General features: G+C 40.8%; 1 protein-coding gene across 3 annotated transcripts in view; it reads right to left on the bottom strand.

Moving 5' to 3' along the window:
* The window catches only part of LIFR (LIF receptor subunit alpha), a 99045-nt gene extending 82983 nt beyond the window's left edge, over nucleotides 1–16062 (bottom strand). The window contains exons 1-2 of one of the 3 annotated variants that reach the window (XM_054688263.1): nucleotides 15854–15994; nucleotides 12220–12281 (exon numbers count right to left, since the gene is read on the bottom strand). Coding sequence is in view for 1 of the 3 variants with exons in the window: in XM_054688260.1 (XP_054544235.1) it covers nucleotides 12220–12281; nucleotides 14031–14131 (163 nt within the window). In the remaining 2 variants the exon portion in view is untranslated. Of the gene's footprint in view, nucleotides 1–12219; nucleotides 12282–14030; nucleotides 14155–15853 lie in introns of those variants that run through there. The other 2 variants (XM_054688260.1, XM_054688261.1) reach the window with 2 other exon arrangements.
* Nucleotides 16063–23022: the final 6960 nt, after the last annotated feature.

Raw genomic sequence — 23022 nt, 5'->3', positions numbered from 1 at the left:
TCTGGAAAGCTATGTGGGATGGCAGCCATTTATCACCTTCATAATAGCCAGTAGTCTGCAGGGGCAGGATAGGAGTCTGATTTCCTGGCTAGTTCTGTTTCTCTACTGGTCTGAAAACAATAAATACACTTGTTACTGCATCAGCTTGGCCAAGTAGGAAATGTGATGAGAGAAAGGACAGATGCAGCTCAATTTGCATGGTCATTCAAGGGGGATTATGGGTGTTGGAGATATTCATGTGCAGTCAGAAATCGGCATCTCGAGTGCCAAGCTGTGAACAAGTAGGTAGAGTTTAGTAGCCTCCTAAATAAGTCTCATTTTATTAGTCAAGCTCTACTTTATTTTTGTTCCTTAACAAATGAAAGCAGCTGTTATGTTTGCTTTCTATAAAAAAAGCTACATTTAGAAAAAATATCATTTTTTGAATTTCCCAAGTCTCTCATAAAATACCCAAATATCTAGATCTTGGCAGAAGTCCAAGTTGTCTCAGAACTGACTCCACAGTGCTGCAGAGAATGGCGGCACACACACTGCAGAACACATTGATCCTGTGCGGAGTCGTTAATTAGTGACATTTATTGAATACCCACGGTATGCGAGACATCATACCTAGTAGAGCTTACACACAAAAATATGAGAAAGTCCAATTACAGCAGGGGGGGGGGAAATAGAGGAGGCATTCTTTAGAGGGAATGGATCAATATGGACACACCTTTACTTATGAATTCTTTACCTTAAAATTGGTCTATGGTAATAAACAAGTGAAAAATATGAGCTGCAAAGAGAAAGGCACAGCAGGCTCCAAGACCCTTTTGGTAAAGTGACTTATGTGCAGCATCTTGGTTACAAATCACAAGTGAGTCAATAGAAATCTTAGTAAAGACTGACCTGCTCTTTCTGCAATATTTTAAGAACTATTTGCAGCAAATGACTGTTTCTGGCCTTCTGTAATTGACTTGAAGGGACAAGAGTTGGTCAAAAATTTTCTCCTTCAATTTTATGCATCTGTAGAAAATCTTACTTCCCTGCAAACTAAGTTATTGTGAATTTAAAACAAGGTTAGTAGGTTTGTAAGTTTAGCATATCTAGTAGAAAAAATTTATTACCAGGTAACACTGAAGGAGAAAACACATGTTCTTATAACTGCGTAAGTGTAAGCATAGACTGTAATATCCTCTGTGATATCTTCCCCACAATGAATAGATATCATTTGTTGACTTCAAACATATTTAATAATATTTTTTTGCCTTATTCATTGTAGAAAAATTCCCCTTTGGGGAAAAAACAAAAGAAACCCTAGCATGTCAGTTCTTTTCCTAGTTAAATCAAGAGTAAGAGAAGTGTCAAATCTATAGTGGACAGGCTGAATTTTCTCTATCTAATCCTCTCTATTACCCTTCCTGGTGGGAACAATGCCTCAATTTCCTTTTGGGGGACCTTCATGATACAGGTAATTGGATCATGTGATACAGTCCTGGTCAAACAGAGCATCTGTAACCATAATGATTGGGTGAAAGATTGGTCTTGTCCCATGTCGGACCAATAAGATCCAGGTGAGGGCTTACTAAATTTGTGGCTGTTTCATCTTACTTCCTACAGGGGAATCTAAGAATGAAGCTATCATGGTGGCAAGCAAAGCTGAGGGATGGAAAGAAACAGATATTTGAAGTCATCTAGATTCAATTACAAGTGAAGATCTGATTTCAGCTGACTGTCATGCTTTATTCTGCGTGTCCCCACTCCTAGCCCCTGGCCATTCCCCACCCAGCCACCAGGACTTCCACCTGATTATACCTTATCGTATGTACCTAATGATAACCATGTGCCTGGACTACCCCTTCACCTTTCTCTTACTCTCCCAGAAGGAACTAAATTGCTGGGTCTTCTTCCCACGAGAACTTGCAGACCATCCTCATCTTGCCTCTCACCCACAGCACCCCCATTCCCAACACCTTCCCAAAGGCAGATTTCCAGTTCTGACATTTCCTGCCTGCCCAACTAGCAACTGGACTTCCTTTTCTCAAAAAAGCAGAGCTTTTAGTTCTGTAACCGATATATTTGTGATGCTGAATGTGGTCTGAAGTAGGTTTCTGTCACTTGTAACTGAAATAGTCCTTGATTTCATTGGTAATAGAACTTAATCTTTTTAGAGTAGATTGATTTTCTTTGAAAGAGCCACAGGTCATTTAGAGTGAAGCTTTTAGAATAAGATAGGCATTCAAGCATGAGAGTACCATTTTATGCATAATATATTTTGCACTAAAATATAATGTGATAGTATATATGAACTAAAATGTGATAAAACTAATTCCACACATGTCTCTATTAGTCCAAAAGAGGACTCTCTATGGTGACTTGTTAAATGGAAATGGTTTTAATTCAGTCAGTTTTCATGTAACTTTTAACCAAATTAGTGGTTTTAAAACATGCTCCCCAAAGTGTGGTTGACCAATCACCTGTATTTGTGATATTGTGGGAGACTGGTTTAAAATTCAGATTCCTTTTGTCCACTAAGATACACTGAATCAGAATATGTGGGAATTGGGCCTGAGAATTTCTTTTAGGAAAAAATTCCAGGAAATTTCTAGGCATAAAAGAATTTGAGCACCAATGCTTTAAGCCTTATTTAATATATATTTATATTTTACCTATTTTAATATATACCTAGATATTAAAATACATATTTATACATATGTCTCAGAAAAAGATGGGGTCAATCTATGGCGTGGGGATTGCTACATACTATACTCATCTCTGAGTGACAATGTAAACCAGTATAATAAAGGCTCACAGAAATCCTATAATGGAAAATTAACTGGATTGTTTAACCCTGTGTTTCTAAACTATGTTTTCAAACATGGTCTCTACCTACCTGAGCAATTTGAGGTGCACTGGACAAGGATGTCATTTGTGCTATGTGCAAAATAACATTTTCTTCTACTACAAAGCATGTGATGCAATATTCCTAGTAGAATACTACATAACAAATTCTGTGTTGTTTCAAGCTATTCGTATGTTTAAAAAAATGCTTGTATTCTATTATCATCACAAAACCTGGGAAATTCAATGCAAATGCCTTTAATATTATTCCAGCTAGTTATAGAGCTGTTGAAATTTAATCGTGTTACTGGAGAACACATAATAAGTGACTCTAATAAGCCAGTTCTTCCAGGTATGGGAGTGTTCCAGAAAAGATTTTACTTTTAAATCTCTCTCATTACCATGTTTCGCATTAGGCAATTCCGGTAAATTGAAGCAATATACTTTTTCCCCCATTTATGGGAACCTGTCATTTTAAAAGTTCACAAGCAGCTCTGTAGTTATAAATATGCATAGAAGTACTCAACTCTGTGAGAGGCATAATTGGAGAAGCTCATTTTCTGTTTTTTCTCTACCTCTGCCCAACACTTCCTTGCACCTCACCTGGGATACCATTGTGCAGTGTCTATGCTGCAGTGTGTGTGTGTGTGTGTGTGTGTGTGTGTGTGTAGAGGGCTCTTCCTCAAAGTCATCGTGTGTTTGCAACATGTCACAAACAGACATAGCTGTGGTCACCTCCCAATTAGATCAGTTTTAATCACTCCTGGTCACCATTTTCTTAAAATCTCACCCTCTGGTCTCTGACACCTTTTCTCTCCTTCAACACAGCCTCTCAGTCTTCCCTGCCCCCTCCTTTTAGGTCTACCCTTTGAACATTGGGTTTCCTCCAATTTCTGCCTTTGGTCCTCTTCTCAACTCACTGTCTATATCTGAGAGGATCACTTAATCACATCTGTCCCTTCACCTTCCCCTGCTGCCCTCTCCTCCCCACATTACTCCTGAACTCTGGTGCCTTTTCTGTCAGTGGGTGATCTATACCTGGTGCCCCCTACCTGCCTCAAGACTAGTGTATTCCAACAAACCTCTTCACTTTTCTCCCCAAACCTATTCTTCTTGTGTAACCTGCTTTCATCCATTGTTTCACCACCCATTTAATCTCCTGATTTCAAAATGGACCATTATCTCTGGCCCCAGCATTTCTCTCATCTCTAATCTCCAATTCTGTGCCCATATTCCATGCAACCTCAGAAATTTGAGACTTGAGATTTTCTTTTCTATTCCATGCACTGCCTTAGTTCAGATGCTGATTACCATTTTCCTATTTTCTAGAGTGTGGTGTGCTGGTGAGGAGAATGGATTCTGGTACCAGGATAACTGGGATGGAATTCTGGTCCTGCTATTTCTTAGTCAAGTTATTTAATTTCTCAGTGCCTCAATTTCCTTTGTCTGTCTATCTATCTATCTATCTATCTATCTATCTAAAATGATCCTGACAATCCCTACCAAATAGGTTTGTTACAAAGATTACTTTGATAAATATATATACAAATGCCTGACACAGAGTAAGTGCACAATAAATATTACTATTATCACAACTTTTTAACTGATATCCTTGGTGCCAGTCTTTCTCCATTCCCATTAGACACATTTCCTTCACTCTTCAGTTTCTATGGCTTTCCTTAAAGAATACAGTTCAATTGTCTCAGCAGGACATTTTAAGACCCTTCAATAATCTGTTCCCAAGCTAGCTTTCTGGTTTCATTTCTGGCATCCTTGGTTCTAAACACTGCATCTATGCTCTGGACTACTCCAAACTTCTCATCACTCTGCAACCACTCCATGCCCATTCATAACTGTGCCTTTGATTTACTACTTTGGAGTCAGCCAGTCTGCTAAGGTATGCTGCTGTAACAACCATCCCCAGATGCCAATGATTTTCAAGAACACACGTTTCTTTCTTGCTAATATGTGTGAAGGTTAACTTTAACTTTACTTCAAGCGCCTTCTTTATTCTGGGATCCACACTGAATGAACAGCCCATTTCTGAAATGGTTTTCCCAAGTGGCAGAGAGAAAAGGGTTATACTGGAATGTCATGGAGGATCGCAAAGGTTTTGCTCAGAAGTTACACAAAACCCTTCTACTCACATTTTATTAGCCAAAGGAAGTCACATGGCTGAACCTGACCTTAATTGGAGAAGGGAAATATAAGCCTCTCACAGGAAGTAATTAAAAGCAATAATGTAGCCTCTCAAACTTCCTCATTCCATCACAAGTTCCTCCTTTTTTCCAGTCTTCAAAATCTTCAAAAGTTAATTATCACTTCCTTTATGAAGTTTTTCATTGGCACCAAAGTTAGCTCACTTCTCTCTATTCCCTCTGACTTCTCACCCTAAGAGCAGTGGTTACAGCTCCCTTTCTCTGTGGGCAAGAACCACACCTTTTTGATTTTTCTACCATTATTCTAAGCATCCTACTATTCAAAACATTTCTACAGAATGAATAAAGGAGGCAATTTGTCATTTGGCCATTTAATAGGCAATACTGGGAAAACTTTTTACTAATATTCAGTGATAGGTGGCCAAATAGAACTTCTTTGGGCAGGTAAAAAGGATAGTTAAAGACCAGAGGGAAAGCCAATTTGGTTTGTTCCACATGCCCACCCAACACATAGCTCATTTTCTTTATTTGCCCTCATTTCATTGCAATATACCAAGAGCAAGTACCTTGAAAAGATACTGTTTCCAATGCCTGTGGTCTGGGGCAATTATATACATGTAATATTTGAATGAAAACACATTATTTCCACAGTATTTGCTAAAACTTTGCTTCAAATTAGGTTATCTATTGAAAAGATGATACCAGCAAAATTGTCTGAGGAACCATCAATAAGTCTCATCTTTGGTAGCCTTTTGGAAAGATACCAAATCAAACTCCCTGAAAGTTCTGTTTCACCTCCTAAATATTGCAAATTCGTCCCTCACCGTCGCCTCACTGGCACCGCCTAGGTTCAGGTTCCATCTCTCCTTACTTGCACTTTATCATGTATCCCTCTATCTTTCTTTCTGCCCAGAATGCCCTCCTGTCACTCCCTCAGGTCCCCTCCAATTGAGGAAAGTTTTTCATGATGTATCACCCTTCTCTGCCCCTCTCTTCCATCCTTCCACTGACTTAAATGCTGTTCCACTATATCTTTTTTATATTGTTTTATCACATAGGAATTATCTGTTTTTGTGTCTGCTTTCTCTTAATGGAATAACATTCTTTTAGAGCAGGTACTGTGGTATCCAATTTCCCTCTGACTCATAGCAGAGTGCTTTTACACATACACAAGGAACTCAATTAGTATTTGTTATATTGAGCTGCTCTTGAACTGAAAGCAAAAATTATGAGTTACACATTTTGTGGTAAGTAATATGGCAAAATTTAAAGCACTTTTTTTTTGATCTTGCGTTTTAACAAATGCTAAAAAATTTCATGATACATGAAGAATGTAGTGTTTTTAGCATTAGCCAATATGCTTTGAGTTAATTAATATGAATTTTAACTTTCATATACAAGTTAATATACTAAGAAGAAAATGCCCTTAAAAGAAATATGCCCCATAGGCTATTGTAAAGCTAAAAGCTATTTGGAAGATACCATAAGTCTCTTTACTACCTTTATTGCAGAAAAAAAAAAAATGAAAGTTCATCAAGATACAAAAATGAAAGAACTAGAGAATAAAAGTTATGTGTGCCTTAGAAAAACAGTACAAGTTGCTAATTTGACCAGATCATCTGAAAAAAAGAAGTCAGTTGTAAATTTCACCCATTTAATTGGCTCAGAAATGAAATTTTCAGTTTTGGTAACTAACACAAGTTATATAAGAGATCATGAGTGTAAGAGGGAAAAAAAGAGGGCAAAAGGGGTTGTAATTAAAGCAAATCTTCCCAGAACCCTGGGCTGCACCAGGAACATGGCCAGAATAAGCAAGGCTACTGATTTTTGCCAGGGTCATGTTCGGAGGTTACTTTATCATAGCCCTTGCTTGAAAAACATAATTTGTGCATAGAAGGGTTCCCAACATTCAGTGATCCCCATGTGCTTCCCATTAGGGTCAGAAGAAGAAAGGCTGTGATGGCTTCTGCAAATGGAATGGAGTGGGGGATTTCAGATCTCTTTCTGACTTGGCCTATGTGCCAGCCTGGACTTCGGGAAGGCCCAGCTCTTTCTAAAGCATAATGGCACAGAACATAAGTCATCTATTGAGCATTACCCATGGTTGTGTAACTGCTCATCCTTCTGTTCTGTGTAGGGAAGCATCTGGCTCAGTGTAGAATGACTGGCTTGTTCTAAATAACATCATGTTTTTTAAGGTATAAGTTAATAATAAGATATTGGTGTGTTCCCTAACTAGCTGAGTTATTATGGACTTGGAAGCCACCAGAAATCTCTTCTCAAATCTCTATTTATTTGGTCTCCCCGGTGGCCTAGGGGTTAAGTCTCAGCACTATCACCCTGACAACCCACCTTGGTGGCCTGAGTTCAATCCCCAGCCAGGGAACTAACCCACATGGTGCAGCAGACCTCTCCTGTCTCGCCCGCTGCTCCCCTTAGCAATGTATTTTCAGTAGATATGCCTGTTCTGCTCCCCATTCTGTCTCTGGTGAATCCTCTTATCCCTTGCACCTTTGGCCTATACCCCAGTTCTTCTACGCAAACATAAATAAAATATTTTAAAAAATAAAATATCTCTACTTATTCAACCACTCTCTATTCGTCTGTACCAAGAGAGCATGACTGATGATGAAGGTCAGTTAGTCCCCTTCCCAACTTCCCATTGGCAACCAGGATAGTACAAAGACTAAGTCAAGAGTGGCATTACTGTTAGTTGTTTATCCAATAGCCAATTCCCTATTTTTCCTCCCTACATATGTGTCATTTGTCCATGTAAGTGTTCACTTACTCAGACAATGAGACATAAGTAGGTGTTCACCTGGACTTTTTAGTAAAGCTTTTGATTTCCTGTCAAAAGGAGATAGAGCTACCCCTGTCTGATTTTAATGCAGATGAGCAAACACAATGTTTTAGAATACAAGGACTTAAGGATGGCACAGGAGAAAACTAGGTGACCTGGGAGCCTCATGGCATGAGCTTCAAACAATGTCAGCAACCACTACCTCTGGATGTCTGTAATGTATGAAAACTAATTCTCTACTCATTGAACTCCCTGTTTTTTTGTTTTATTACTAACAACCAAACTCATCCCTAAATGATACACTAAGCCTGTTAACAGAAGCTCAGTTAGGGCTCTGCAGAGTGAAGCTAGTGTCCAGCTACTAGTAGAAAAAGGATAGCAGTTCAGAAGAGGTAGAACGTACTTATATTTTTCTTCCTCTTTGCAAATGTCCCATGACTCCCTCCTCCTTTTATACAATTTGGACAACAGTTACAAGATGGAATTAACATTTTAAAACATCGCCCCTAATATGCAACATATCAACATTATGACTTCATTCCTGTGAATCATGATGGTTATTCCAACAATATGAATCATTAGCATCCAACTACCCATGTTAGCGTTTCCACAAAGTTTGTAACCTAAGAAACCTGGTCTGTTGAAAATAAAATGACATGAAACAAAATAAAATAAAATGCACTTAACTATAACCTTTTAATAAAATACAGTGTGACTGTATCACCCCAGGTTTTACATAATCTGGTCTCCATTATGAAAGTCCTACCTTAAAATTCCAAATATACAAATATACCTTTATTACTCAGATATAGGTCTCATATGGATTCCTTAATTATCTTTTTTCCAATTGTGTTTTTATATGGTATTCACTGCTGTCATTTCCCAAGTGCTAACATGTAGGTTTCTATAGACATGGATCATATTTCTGTTAAAAAAAAAAAAACCCTCCAAACGGGTAACATCTGTTTGATGGATTGGAGCACAGCCAGTCCCGAGGCCCATGCAAACATACAATTACACTAGATCCATCACATCAAAGCCATTTTCTGTCCTGACTCCAATGCTAGGTTTGGCACACTGTTTCACCTTGTTCTGCTCGAAAACTCTCAAATAGTGCTCAGAAAAATGGGTACAAAAGGGCACCTTGCTTATCCTTCTTATCCAAACACTCCAATTTGGAGAAAGACCTACCAAGAAATTAGAAATGAAAAAAATTGTTCACTTAAATATACTTACTAGAAATAATAGCTTCCAGGTTTCCCCAGTGGCGCAGCGGTTGAGCACTGGGCTGTGAAGCTGCCCGCAGCCTCTGCAGCGCTGGTTCGATACCTGGCCGCCGGGCGAGGGTCCCACATGGCGCGCAGACCTCTCCTGCCCGCTGCTCCCCTCAGCAGTGTATTTCATCAGTCTGCCTGTTCTGCTCCCTGCTTTGGCTCTGGTGAATTCTCTCACCCTCCCGTGCTTCTGACTGTACCCAGTGCTTGTATAAATGAATAAATAAATCTTTAAAAAAAAAAAAAAGAAATAATAGCCTCCACTGACTGAACCACTTAGCAGGTGTCAGGAGCTGAGCTAGGATTACATACTCATCATCTCCTTCAGCACTCTCAAGTCTGGGGACAAAAATAAATCTAACAGTAAGTCCCTCACACAGCAGGTCAGTGAGCATTGGGAACAGCCACGGGGCCAAACTCGGACTGCGGCACACCTGATACTGCACCCCACTCCAGCCCACCCCAGCCATGCCCTTCACATGCTGAGAATCTAATGAGGAAGAAGACATCATAGCAATCAGTGCCAAAGAGAGGAAAACTAGAGATGATGTAACAGCATCCCTAACCCAGATGGGGCTGGGAAAATGAGGTTTAAGCCTAAACATCTAGACATTCAGTTATTCAGGTAACAGGGAAAGCGGTACTGATGCTGGGGGTGAAAATCACCCCAGTCAGATGAGACAAGATATTGTTGAATAGCACAGGGTTATGCATGCGGTTGATAAAAGGTGTGAGCAACTATAAAAAGACCCTATTGCTGAAACTAAGAGAACTAGGGCTAGAACAGTGGGTGACAAGAATGGAGAGACAGGTAGGGACCAGATCTTACGGGCTCTATGCGGGACTTTATCCTGAAAGCAATGCAAAGTCATTCAAAGTAGTAGTTGTCACCATTTTGTGTAATTGTGTTTCTGTGTGCAGTATAGATAGGAAGAAAAACCATCAGATTTGAACCCAAATTCAGAGCAGTTAAGCACCTTTGTCTGAAGTCATTCCAAAGCTGGAATTTGAACCCTATGTGCTTAATTCTCGTACTTTGCACTTAACCTGTTATTCTCTCCCATTTTCTAGTTTTGCCAGCTTCGTTCAAGTCAAAGTACCTTACCTCTAACAAATCTAGCCAGACCATTCAAAACTCCTGCATCTAGCGTTTACTGTGTACCCAAGCCCATTCTTCTACCAGAAACCATTCTGGGTTAGGGTTAGCAAAAGTTGAATTCTAACAACAAACCTGTGAGGTAGGTAGATGAGTAGACAGAGTTTCAGAAGGTTAAGACAGTAGCCAAAGTTATGTATCAATACACAGAAAGTTCCAGAACTGGGAGACCAACATCAGTTCTTTGGGAAACCAAACTCTCAGGGCTCCCCAAGCAGTTTTTCTCTCTAAGCAGGAGGTCTCTCAGGGGGAAAGGGAGGAAGAAGACAGAAGGGCCTTGAGGAAAGTGATGGTAACACAGTATGAGGCATGACATGAGACTCTCCATCATTCCCCGTGGCTTTCACTATTTTTAACCAGTGTCCTGGTTGAAAAGTCCCACCAAAGTCATTACCAATTGGAAAGGAAATGGATTCTTAATTCTAATCAAAAACTTAAGATCATCTTTCCTTCTTACTTTTTTTTAAAGCCAAAAATGTTGTATCTAGTTAGAGTGGTGAGTAGGACTTCTGATTTTGCTCACACAAGTAAATGATGGATAAAATATTTATGAAACTCAGAGGCTACAGTTGCTTTGGTCTTTGAGTGCCTTTTAAAAAAGGGCTTTGATGCCTGTGGATTAATCGAACACCTCCCAGATCTTGTTCTTTGAATGATCAGGAAAGGAGTCACACTTAATAAGAGAAAATGTACATTAAAATCTGAACTTAGGGGTCTCCCCTGGTGGCGCAGTGGTTGAGCGCTGGGTTGTGAAGCTGCCCGCAGCCTCTGCAGCACCGGTTCGATCCCCGGCCACCAGGCAAGGGTCCCACATGGCGCGCAGACCTCTCCTGCCGCCCGCTGCTCCCCTCAGCAGTGTACTTAGGTCCTTCTGCCTGCTCTGCTCCCTGCTCTGGCTCTGGTGAATTCTCTCACCCTCCCACGCTTCTGACTGTACCCGGTGCTTGTATAAATTAATTAATTAATTTTAAAAAATCTGAACTTAGGAGTTTGCCTGAAGATTTTTCAGAACTAGGTTTTCTCCAGCAATCTTTATGAAATGCTCTGAGCTTCCATTTTATTTTCCAGACCATGTACCCAATCAATTATTTACAAATTACCAATGTTTTTATACATTCTACCTATCAGAATAAAATGAATCAAATTATGCATGTATTTCTTAGTATTTATTATTCTTTTACATTGAGGAATCCTAAGATACAATTATGCTCTTTGGCAAGCTGCCTTCTTAAAGTATTAGCCCTTCTCTTCAAATTTTTTTTCTTTATAAAGAATTGATCTTGTGAAATCATGTTTAATCAAGAGATTGCAATGCACAGTGCTATACTTCAAAGAATTGTGAATATAAAAGTGAGTAGTACTTAATTATAAGAAAGAATAAAATGGATCAAATAATTTCTAAAATTAATTCAACTTTAACAACAATTGGTTCTCAAATAAATGAAACTGAATCCCAAAAACTTTTTTGTAAAAATTTCACAAAATTCAGAACTAGTGTCAACTAAATCCAGAAATCTAGGAAAAGGGCGTAAGATTTGATGACTTTATCCATTAAAGAACAGTATGTGGAAAACCCTGGAATGTAATGACAACATTACTAAAATTCTATTTACATTTAAGAAAGGGCCAAAGGCAAAGAGAAAAAAAGAAACTGTGTGTAAGTGTGTGTGTGTGTGTGTGTGTGTGTGTGTGTGTGTGTGTGGTGTTTCCTCCTTCACCTTTGTCCTCAGATAGGAAGTAGCCATAATACTTAAAAGGTGAACCCCTAAAGAAAAACCTTTGCTAAACCTCCTAGTGCAAACTAGAAATTCAGAATGACAAGATTTGGAAGAGTGGGAGGTGGCAAAATTTCTAGTTTTTACCTTTTAGAAACTATTTTACCTTAATTAGAATCAAGTTCTTTACACATTCATTTCATTCTATTTTTATAAGCCAAGGAGGTGGTTAACATACTACTTATCCCCGCCTAATTGATAATTATTCTGAGACACAATTCATTAAGTAACTTACCAAAGGTGGCTGCAGGATCTAGAGTTAGCTTCAAGTTGTTTCTCTTGTTTTCCTTTCCTAACCTGAATATAGGAATATAGAATTCTATCACCTACCATTGTCAATACATTATTTCTAAAGAGAAGCAGGTTACCAAAAAGCATTCTTTAACTGTGATGGGCAGAGACAGAGTTCATGGAGTATTGGGAGGTTTTTGCAAGCTGGGGATATTCTGGGAGAGCTGGCTAAGTAGAGGGGGGTAATAGGAGGTAAAAGAGGGAAGACTGCAGGGAGATGGAAAAACATTCTGTCATTTTCCTTGGACCCTAGAGATGCATGTTCCATTGTAAACATCATGGAGGTGTCTCCTTCTGTGCACTGCCTCTGTGCCTGGCATGGCACAAAGAGGTGCGAACCAGGGACCTTCATACAACTGATAATTCACAGGGCAAATATTCTTTCATTAATGAGAGTAAATAGTAATAATAAGGACTATCATTTACAAAGTCTTATTACATATCAACTATCCTCATCATCATCAAAAATGACTAGCATTTATTGAGTTCTCTGCTATAAGCTCTTGGTAAGTATTATCTTGATTGTCACAACTGCTCAAGCAGATACCATTTTTATGAAAAAGGAAACTAAATCATAGGTGAGGAAGGTGCTAGTCTAAGAACACAGGGCCCAAAACCCAGAGATCTTACTCCAGCTATTGTAAATGGCTTACGTTTCATCCAAAAGATTTTTGCTGACCCACCCTCCCCCCTTCTATATACCAGTCTCTGAGCAAAAGTTGACATAATCGCAGCCCTACCAGAAGTCAGTCTAGCAAAGAGAGACAGGAGTCAAGTGAGGACATAAACAAGAGTCTAATTGCAAGGATGCCCAGACTCTGAAGGCAGGTTTGCAGGGTTAGATTCACTTAGCCTTCCCAATAGCACCATTTTTATTCTATGTGTGGGGCAGCAGAAGCAAATTTTAGGGAGAGAAAGGAAATCTATTTAGGCACTTGACTGAGAACAGTTTACTCAATTCCTCCCAAATTGTGAATTGATTCTTTTACTCTGGGACAGATGACATTTTAGTTGCCATTAGCAAATCATTTAGCTTGGAAGCCCAAGTGGTAATTATGTGCATATTAAAAGTGCCAGAACACTGATTTTACTTGAGCACAACTCGTCCTATTTTTATATGCAGAGATTTCCCACTGCTTATATAACAGCCCAAGCATTAAAGTGACTGCTCACATGGGCATGCAGGCAAGAGCTATTTGGCTCTTCAGGGCATCCATGCTTATACTTTAACTTTCCATCTGTTTTGTGCAATGTAGAATTTGGTTAAACCACGATGTTTATTTCTGTTCAAAGCACTGGAAATAAAAGGTTTGTGCAGATGTTTTAAGGACACCATATAGACTATTCACAAACTTTTGTGGTTGGTTTAGCCACTAGAGTCAGGACCAATGACTCACTCTGAGCTGGGTTTGCTGGTTCTTAAAATATTGTTTTGGTCTTGTCCTTAGCCAAGTTGACCATTTCATCACAAACACTGCTCTTTGGGGCCAAGGGTGGTAGGGGTGGGGTGTGTGAAATATTGTGTGTGACATAAGTTTGTTTCAACTTTCCTAGTTATTCCTAGACTACTCTTCACCCAAGTTGTATTTTAATCTGGAAGACACTTTAAATTGGAGCATCTGGTAAAGGCCTTCTCTCCATGAAGGACAAAGGCCAGCCCCTGAGAGGTGAAGTGATTTGACCAGTCATAGGCCTGTTGGGGCTCAGAAGCACTTAGAACTCCAGCCTCTTGAGAGCCACAAGGTAGTTTCTGACCTGGTGCTGAGTATCAGGCTGAATTGTTTCATTTCTTTTCCTGTTATTTCTTCTCCTTCTTTCATGCTTAACTGGGGTGCCACCATCATCTGAAACAGCATGTGTTCACCCACTAGCAACAGCCTGTAAGTATTGCCAATGAAAGCATTAATAATGGAATTCTCTTGTCTAGGAGGGTAGAATTTTAAACAGAAAAAGTGTAAAAGAGGGTGACACAAAGATGTATCGACAGGGGCATCAAACAGCTACATAAATTAAAGACATTTTACAAGGCACCTCAAGATTATGGGTGAAGGAAGAGTTATGAGTATATTTGAGGTGATAAATGTAACGGAGGTGGGGACTGTGTATTTCATCCATGGGGTGGGCAAAATTCTGCTTCTTGTAGATTCAAGGATTAAGGGAGGATTTCAAGTATAAATATAGGGGGGAAGTTACAGATTCTATCAGAATGGATGTTATAGCATAGGCTAAAATCTTAATCCTCTGTTGTCCAATATAGAAGCCATTAAATTAAATCGAATTTTCAAATTCAGTTCTATCACACTAACCACATTTCAAGTGCTCAAAAATCATGTAAAGCTAATGGTCACTGTACTGGCCCACATAAAGGCAAACTATATCTCATTACAGAAGGTTCTTTTGAACAACACTTATGTAGAAGATGCACCAGAGAAGGGAAGGGCGGGATGATTGGGAGGAAGAAGAACATAAGATATCGTCAACTACGAAAAGGAGAAATGAGTGAGATCAGATACACAGAAGGGAAAGATTGGGACTGGGTTAGATGTGAGATTCAGGGCACTGACTAGCTGCTGTAAAACCTTTGTGCAAATTTTTTAACTAGCGAGCCTCTGAGCAGAAGCATCTCTGTGGTTTTGGCTGGGAGATATTCCTTTATACAAAGAAAAAAAGTGGAGCTTCTGCAAAAAAATCAATGGAGGGGTGAATATGAATCTCTTCTGTATGGTAGCATAATGGTAAATACATGTCATTACACATTTATCAAAGCCAGTAGAATATACAATGCAGAGTGAAGCCTAATGTAAACTAAGGATTTAGTTCATAATAATGCATCAATATTGACTCAGTTGTAGCAAATGTATGCACTACTGCAAGATGTTAATAACTGAGGAAATTGGAGGTGGTTTGGAGGGTAGGAGTATATAAGAAATCTCTGATCTTTCTGCCCAGTTTTTCTGTAACACTAAAACTGCCCTAAAAAAAATAAAATCTAGTCATTCACTATTTCCCATAAATTATTTTCCAGTACTCTAAAATATCTCTTTTAGACATAAACAGTAAAATGACTATAAGATATATAGCCTAGTCATGGGGATAGTCAAATGTAATTATATTTATATATATATATATATTTTCATGTAAAAACAAATCAAACCAGTGCACCTTCTTCTAGGAATCTACAGATAGTATCAGGCGCTCATCTTGGCGAGCAAAGTGTAAATTGAATTTAAGTCTACACGTGCCCCTCCCTTGGGTGTCTTTGTGCAGTGCACAAACCGCACAACAGTTCGAGGCTCTACCAGAACCATGAACATCCATGACCATGGTCGGCTCCACATAAGGGATGGTGTGGTAGCTGGAGACAAAGAAGGACCACTTTCATCAGGTGCCAAAGATGAACTAGAGAGTGTTGAGAACAGATCATAGTAAATATATGAAAAGTACTGTATTTCATTATAGCAGCGCCAAGGACAGAGAGCTGAGAGAGCATCAGGACTAGTAGGAAAGTGGGATGGGATGAAGTTCAGGAAAACAGGGGAGACAAAGGAAGGAAGAAGGCAAATCATAGCAATACTTACCTAGAAGCTGATGTCTGAGATGCAGCAGCTCCCTCTCTGAGCTGGAATTCAGAGTTCAGAGTGATCTTAGCAAGCGCAGTCCTGCAGAATGAAGGGTTTGGAACTGGTGGGAGAGACGGCTTCTGGGAGAGAGGGTTCGGAGCTGAGGATGCTCATAGTGGGAGGCTATATATGCACTTATGGCATGGTCCAGGGGCCGAAGGGAAAGAGGAGAAGGAAAATGCATTCCAACAATGATTGGAATGCATCAGCTGTGCAAAACAAAACTCCTGGGAAAACCAAGCTGTGTCTTGGATTGTGGTTCAAGGAACTAGTAATGGGATAAAAAGCTTTCGCTTCCAAGGCCAGCAGTATGAGCCCAACCCAGGTTAGGAGTTAGCAAAGTGCTTCAAATGTCAGGGTGAAAGGAACTGATGGGGCCAGTCTAACCTTCTAGTGTTAGAGTAATCCTGAAAAGAACCAGCTGCCACAATAGGTAATCTTAGCAGCCAGCTTCACGGAATGACTGGGGAGGGAAGCTGAATTGTGATACTGCTCATTCTTAGCCATGAAGGAATTCTCTTCAGAATAGGTCTGAAGCACTGTGGAAAATTTCTACTGCCCAAGTGCATGAAGGTCAATGCTTCCCAAAGGTTGGGCCTGGAACCCCTGCATCAAAATCACCCCCTGAAGCTTATTAACAAGGCGGATTTCCCAAGTGAAGCTGCATCTTTAGGGCTGGGGCCTGGGGATCTGCATGCAATCAGCTTCCTAAGGGGTTCTTAGGTGCACCGCTGTCTGAGGGTCAGTACTCAGTGTGGCAGCTCTCGGACCCCAGTCACAGGAGACTCATCTGCAGCGTTTGCCAGCAGATTGCTAACACAGGCTCCAAGAGGTGCCAATTCAACATGGAGGTGGAGCCTGGGAATTTATATTTCTAACAAGTTCTCAGAGGGTGCTGCTGGATCTACGGACCACACTTTGCGAACCTGCTGTAGGGAGAGACTCTCTTCAGCTGGCATTTCTTTTTAAAAAGCTAAGAAAGTATAAAATTTTGCTTATGCATCCACATAAGTAAACAAGCTCTTGCTGCCCTGTCATTCTGATGACTACCAGCCATGACCTCTTTTTCACCTTATTAGATAAGTTGGGGGTTTTCAATTGACAGTAGGGAAAGGATCTCACTCATCCTGCACGTTGTCCCAGTTCCAAACATTTATGTTATCATCAGACCGTCCTTTTCTCTTGTTTGGTTGCGACCTGCAGAAAGCCACTTGGGTTTTTACTACCTTGAGTTTAAAGTACAAAATGCAGCCCTTTCTTCCCCTGATGTAGAAAGATACCCTGTCCCCACCCCCCACAATGCTTACAATAAGAAAAAGAAACCTGAAAATATTCTGAAGTTCAGAAAGTATTATTTTTGGGGAACTTTCTGGGACAGGATGTCCCCATCAGCAGCTAGAGGAAGCCCAGCTTCTGATAAACACTATTTTGCCTTGCACAGATCAAAGAGAGTCATTTATTGAAGGAAGGGATGGAAGTATTTGATGAGGCCCTTCTGCAGACTCCCCGTAAACAGGATAAGCCCTATCAATGAAAGCTTATATGCAGCCAGGCCACAGTCCCCGGGAACAATGGAGCAGCAAGAACAGTGGGTGGCAAGGAAAGAGCCTGGGTCTGACAAGGCTGTTCCACCAAGAGAATGGCCGTAAACAGGATTAGTTCTAATGAGATTATCAACTCAGAACCTGGAGGTCTGAGCTGAAGAGTTCAATGGTGCATGAAAAAAAAAAAAAAAAAAAAAAGACTCAGAAAAGTAGCTTGTAGGGTGAGAGGATTACAAAGCAAGGGGCAAAGGTTTTAAGGGTTTTCCCTTAGTTTGGGGATACCATCTCTCCTGGGTGGAAATATTACTCACTGTAACTGCAATTTTATTTTGCAGGAGCAGAAGAATTAGTCACTAAAATGTGGAAGTAGTGATTCTCGATCAGGGGACATTGGCGATATCTGGAGACAATTTGGAGGCTCAAAACTGGGGTGCCAGGGGTACTGCTAGCCTCAAGGGGCAGAGGTTAGAGATGCTGCTCAACATACTATAATGCACAAAATGGCCTGCCCCCCAACAAAGACTGATACATTCCCTAAGTGAAGAGGTTGACAACTCCTGCAATGGAGTGATAATGAATCAAAATGGGATTTTATAAAAGACCAGCTGTATGCTGAGGGTGGGAATGGTGGAGAGAATGGGCAAACATTTATTGATCCTGAGTTGAAAAGATGTTATCACTGACCAGGACATAAAACTTAGTTCTTGCAGGAGGTGAAGATTATTGTATGTATGTTCATTTATATACAAAGTATATATATACACACATTATGCATACATTCATTTTTGCATAAGGCATAGACATGTGTCTATAGTATATACATGAACAGATGGACAACTTTTCTGTGTCTTAAAATTTTATGGCGGGCAGCAAAGTGATTAGAAAAACAATGTCTAAAAAGTCTTGAAGGAGGTGATAATGAAAGAAAGGCTGAAAAGCAGGGATTTAGATTAGATTCTGGATTGATGTTCTTTCTCCAGTTAGATACAGGAGTCACATGGTGAGGTCTTTTTCTTCTCTGGAGGCAGGGATGATCTTAACTATCTCAAAGGAGGTTGAAAGCATGAAAGGAGACTGTGAGTGAAAATTGGATCATGTCTTAACAAATACGTATTAACAGCCCACTCTGTAGCAGGCATTGTGCTGGGCATAACCACTGCCAGAAATTTCCTTATGGACAAGTAAGTGAATTATTGCAATAAAGTGGAAATGCACCTATAATGGTAACTATGGTTCTACTCCGGGGAAGCACAGAGAGGAGGACGCAGCTCAGTGGGATTGTTAGAGCTTCGTGGGGAAGCTTGGAAGAAGAGTAGACATTAGTCATCTATGGGACCTTGGGGAAAGGGAGGAAGGGTATGGCAGGTTGGCAGCAGCATAGAAGGGATCCACTATGGTTGACTCCAGAAGTGCTGAATCGGGTGTGTTTGCCAACATTGGTTTGGTGGAGCAGAGAAGCACAGAGGCAGAGGGGGAGCAGAGCAGGAAGGTTGGCCTTAGAAGGGCCGGTCAACCAAGACACAGACCTGAAGGACTGAAGAAAAGATGGGAAGAAGGAGAAACACAAGGTGCAGGCAGCAATGGGGTGAGCTCAAGATTTCGCACCGCCTGAGGGTCAGGAACACAATGCAGGTGCTTATCCCAGACCTGGATAAGCTTTGCCTGGCTCCTTCCTCCATGCTTACTTGGCATTTATTCTCCAGATTTCTGCACTTAACTCTTTTCCTCTTTTCACTTTGCTGGGTGATCACATCCACTCCCATGGCTTGAAATATTCTTTTCAGGTTGGCAAATTCTAAGTATTTCCCTGCAGCCTAAAGTCCAAACTTGTAATTCTACCTATAGGTTCCATGAACACCTAAAAATAAACATGCTCCACATTGGAGACTGTCTCTGCTTCTCCAAGCTGACTGTCTTTTTGCCTGTGCTCTCTCTCCTTTGTAGTGATACAACCAGCCACCAAGTCATCCAAGACAGAAACCAGAACTCTGACTCACTACCTTCCTCCACCTGTCTCCCTATCTTGCCTCTTTATCATTTGTTCATACTTTTCCTTCTCCACTGCCAACTTCTTGGTTATCCCATCATCTCTCACTTGGATATTCTAGCAGTTTCCAAAATAGTCACCTGTATCCAGTTTTGCAATCTCCCAATCAGTCCTCCCTAACACTCTATGATTCTCTTTACTCAGTGAGAATTTCATGATGCTATTCCATGGCTCAATGACTTCTTATCGCCTACACCAGATAAAATGTAAACACAATGCCTGGCATATAGTCTCCTTCCTTCTAGACTTAAGGTCATTTTCCAAGGAGTATACCTCCTGCTCCGTCTACAACTAGTGGCAATCTGCCAAGTAGCCAGCACGGTTCCCTCTGCAAGCCTGGAATGTCCTTTCCCTTAATCTGGGGGACATCAGCTCATCAATGAAAATTCAGGTCTTGTGTCATCTTCTCTTTGAAGACCTCTCTCAACTTGTCCTTGTGTCTACACCTGTCCATGTCCGTATCTCTGTACCTACCTGTAATCTAGCACTTAGCAAGCTTCTTTAGACTTTTATTTCCCCCCAATAAAATCTGACCTCCTCTAGGGCAGATCCTTATCTCTTGATTTCTTTCTCCTCCACAGCTAAAACAGTGCTTCTAAATGATGTTCCTCAGAGTTATGGTCACAGTGAGTTGAGATCCTCAGATGAGAATCTGAGGTCTGTGGTCACATATGTTCCAGCAAAGCTGCTACTGACAATATATTTGACGTCAAGGAAGTTTTTCAACAGAAACTTGTTTGATCTGATTTAGCTGTGTCCCTCTAAACTCCAAGGCAAGAGATACCCTTTACTATAATTCAGTGCCATGGGCAAAGCTGGAGATGTGCCCAGGGTGATGGAGTTGGGATGCAGAGAAAGGTTTAACCCAGGCTCCAGGGACTCTGAAAGGATCCCTGGAGGAAGTGATCTCCATCACTCAGAATAGGTTAGTCACCAGTTTAACTCCTAGAAGGTAAACTCCATGGTAACCTAAAAATCTCCAAGGACTGAACTTGAGGATTGGATGTTACAATCAGAAGAACGTCATGGTGCAAAGAAAGTCAAGTCTTCCAGGATGTTCTCATATTCACTCCTGTGGTGAGACTCCACTTGGAACTGACTGGATAGACCGAAACACATTCATTTGTAATCTTACTATTTATATTTTCCTGATGGTCTCCAATCACAAAGCTTTAGGCTTCCCGCGGGCAGGAACCTGTCCTCTATATGCACCTCCTGTAGGCTCCTAAAAGCCCAGGCACATGGTTATGGGACGCTGTAAACACAGATGTAATTGAATATTTCCTATTCACATTTAGGCAACGAAGATACAGATTTCACATCCCAGAGCTTGAACTTGGGCACTTGCAAACCAGGAGGATTTCCTGCAACTGCTGAGCCCAGAGGAAGCAAAGCCTTATTTTATTGCTTCTACTAGCACAAAGCAAACCCGCTCGCTCCTTTCAACACTAAGATCCATGGACGGGAACAAGGAGGGGTGCAGCATCTCTAACTTGGTATCAGCACAACCTCCCAAAGAGAGCTGGCTGAGGGCACACACTGTGCTCAGTACCTGGGCTGGATTGCCAGCCCCTCCCCTTGCTATGTCTGTGACTCGGAAAACTTCTTGAACTCTCTGTACTTGAGTTTTCTCATCTATAAAATGGAGATGATAATCACAGTACCTACCTCATGGGGTTCTTATGAGGAACAAATTCAATTTACATAAAATTTAGGAGTCCCTGGAGTGCAGCCTGTGTGATAGAAGTATAAAATTAATCAAAATATTGGTTTCTTTGTTGGGGCAGATTTGATATGCTACATAATGGCCAGAGAGGGCAACTTACACGTCGCACTAGCTCCTGCTGTTTTAACAGTAACCGGGCCTCCCTCGCGGCCTACAAGTCGAGTTTCAGCGCTGTCACGTCATCACCTCTGTGCATCTTTGTGCATCTAGCACCTCCGTGGATCAGGGCAAGGGCCTGTCCTGGAATTCTTTAGACTTTTTTTTTTAGATTTATTTTTTTTATTTATTTATACAAGCACTGGGTACAGTGAGAAGAGCGGGAGGGTGAGAGAATTCACCAGAGCCAGAGCGGGGAGCAGAGCAAGCAGACTGATGAAACACACTGCTGAGGGGAGCAGAGGGCGTGGCAGGAGAGGTCTGCGCGCCATGTGGGACCCTCCTCCGGTGGCCGTGGAGCAGCTGGGAATCGAACCGACGCTGCAGAGGCTGATGGCAGCTTCGCAACCCAGCGCTCAACTGCTGTGCCACCGGGGAGGACCTGTCCTAGAATTCTTTTCTGTCCTTTTTACTGTTTAGGGCTTTCTCTGGAAAATAAGAGTGTAGGTATTCGACAAAGCTTTCCCCAGTCCACAATACCACAGTCCCTCTTTCTCCGCCCCCTCCCCCCACACACACTAACTCAGAGCTCCTCCTTTCTCCCATTTGTACAGGAAACTCCTGTATATTCTTACTTCCAGAGGCCCTCAGATGAAGTAAATGGAACAGTGGGTCAGCACACTTCAGCTGACCACAGAATGTGAGATCTGGAGACCCCAGAGATGAACCTTCTTCTCCCTCTCCTTTTCACAGACAAGGAAAATGATGCCCAGAGAGGCCAAGTAACTTTACCTAAATCCCACAGCAAGCCAGGGGTAGAACTAGGATTTGTCTGAAGATGGGTAAAGCCAGGTACATGGGGTTTTATGTGGCAGTAAAGATGACAAGTGTAATGAATTTGGAAATAATTTGGAGGTGATCATGTTAATAGCAACAATATTTTTGACCCATTATTCAGAATATGAGATTGTGTATTAACTCTTTCTTTCTCTTGAAAGGACTCTTCTTTCAGAAATGATCTATGCATTTATAAATATACAGATGAGATCACATGTTCACAGCTGTAACCCCGATATACAGATGAGGAAAAGGAGGCTCAGGGAGCATGAGAGAATCAGCAGCTCACCACAAGAGTCCCGGATGTCTGTCTGGTCTTCTGTCAGATGCAGTGGTTGAATTTCTATTAAGCGTTATTACTGTGTTAAGAATGTGCTCTTTGGGTTTTCTGCTTATCTCCAAGCTAAAGAAAATGAGCTTTTTTTTTTTTTTCTGTTTGCTTTTTCAACCTTCAGTTTCCATGACCTTAAAAAAAAAGTAAGCAGAGCCCAAGCTGGTCTAAAAGCAGCCTGTGTGCAACCTGATACGGGACCTGGCCTTCGACCAGCTCAACCTTGGTGTAGGGTTCTCCAAACACATTTCAACAATTTTTCCAAGTGGCAATTGGTTTATTTCCATTGAAACACTTGAAGATACTGAATTAACAGTACATTTCCTAAACTATTGAAGGAGTTGTGGTAACATGGTATATATGTCAGAAGGGGAAATAAGAGAGCTAATGGAATTTTTTTTTTTTTACTTTGAAGTGTAAACACCATTTAAATTCCTTGTATTTATCCACATGCATTTTTAAGGTTAGATTTGGTTGATATAGCATAGTTTTTATTAAGGTTGATATTTGATGCCTCAGATAACCTCTAACATTACTTCTGCTTCA

This window comes from Talpa occidentalis, unplaced genomic scaffold, assembly GCF_014898055.3.
Source record: "Talpa occidentalis isolate TD23 unplaced genomic scaffold, MPIMG_talOcc4v2.1 talOcc4.6, whole genome shotgun sequence".
Classification (NCBI taxonomy): domain Eukaryota; kingdom Metazoa; phylum Chordata; class Mammalia; order Eulipotyphla; family Talpidae; genus Talpa; species Talpa occidentalis.
The sequence above is the reverse complement of the archived record's forward strand: the minus strand, read 5'-3'. Positions and strand labels throughout refer to the sequence as shown.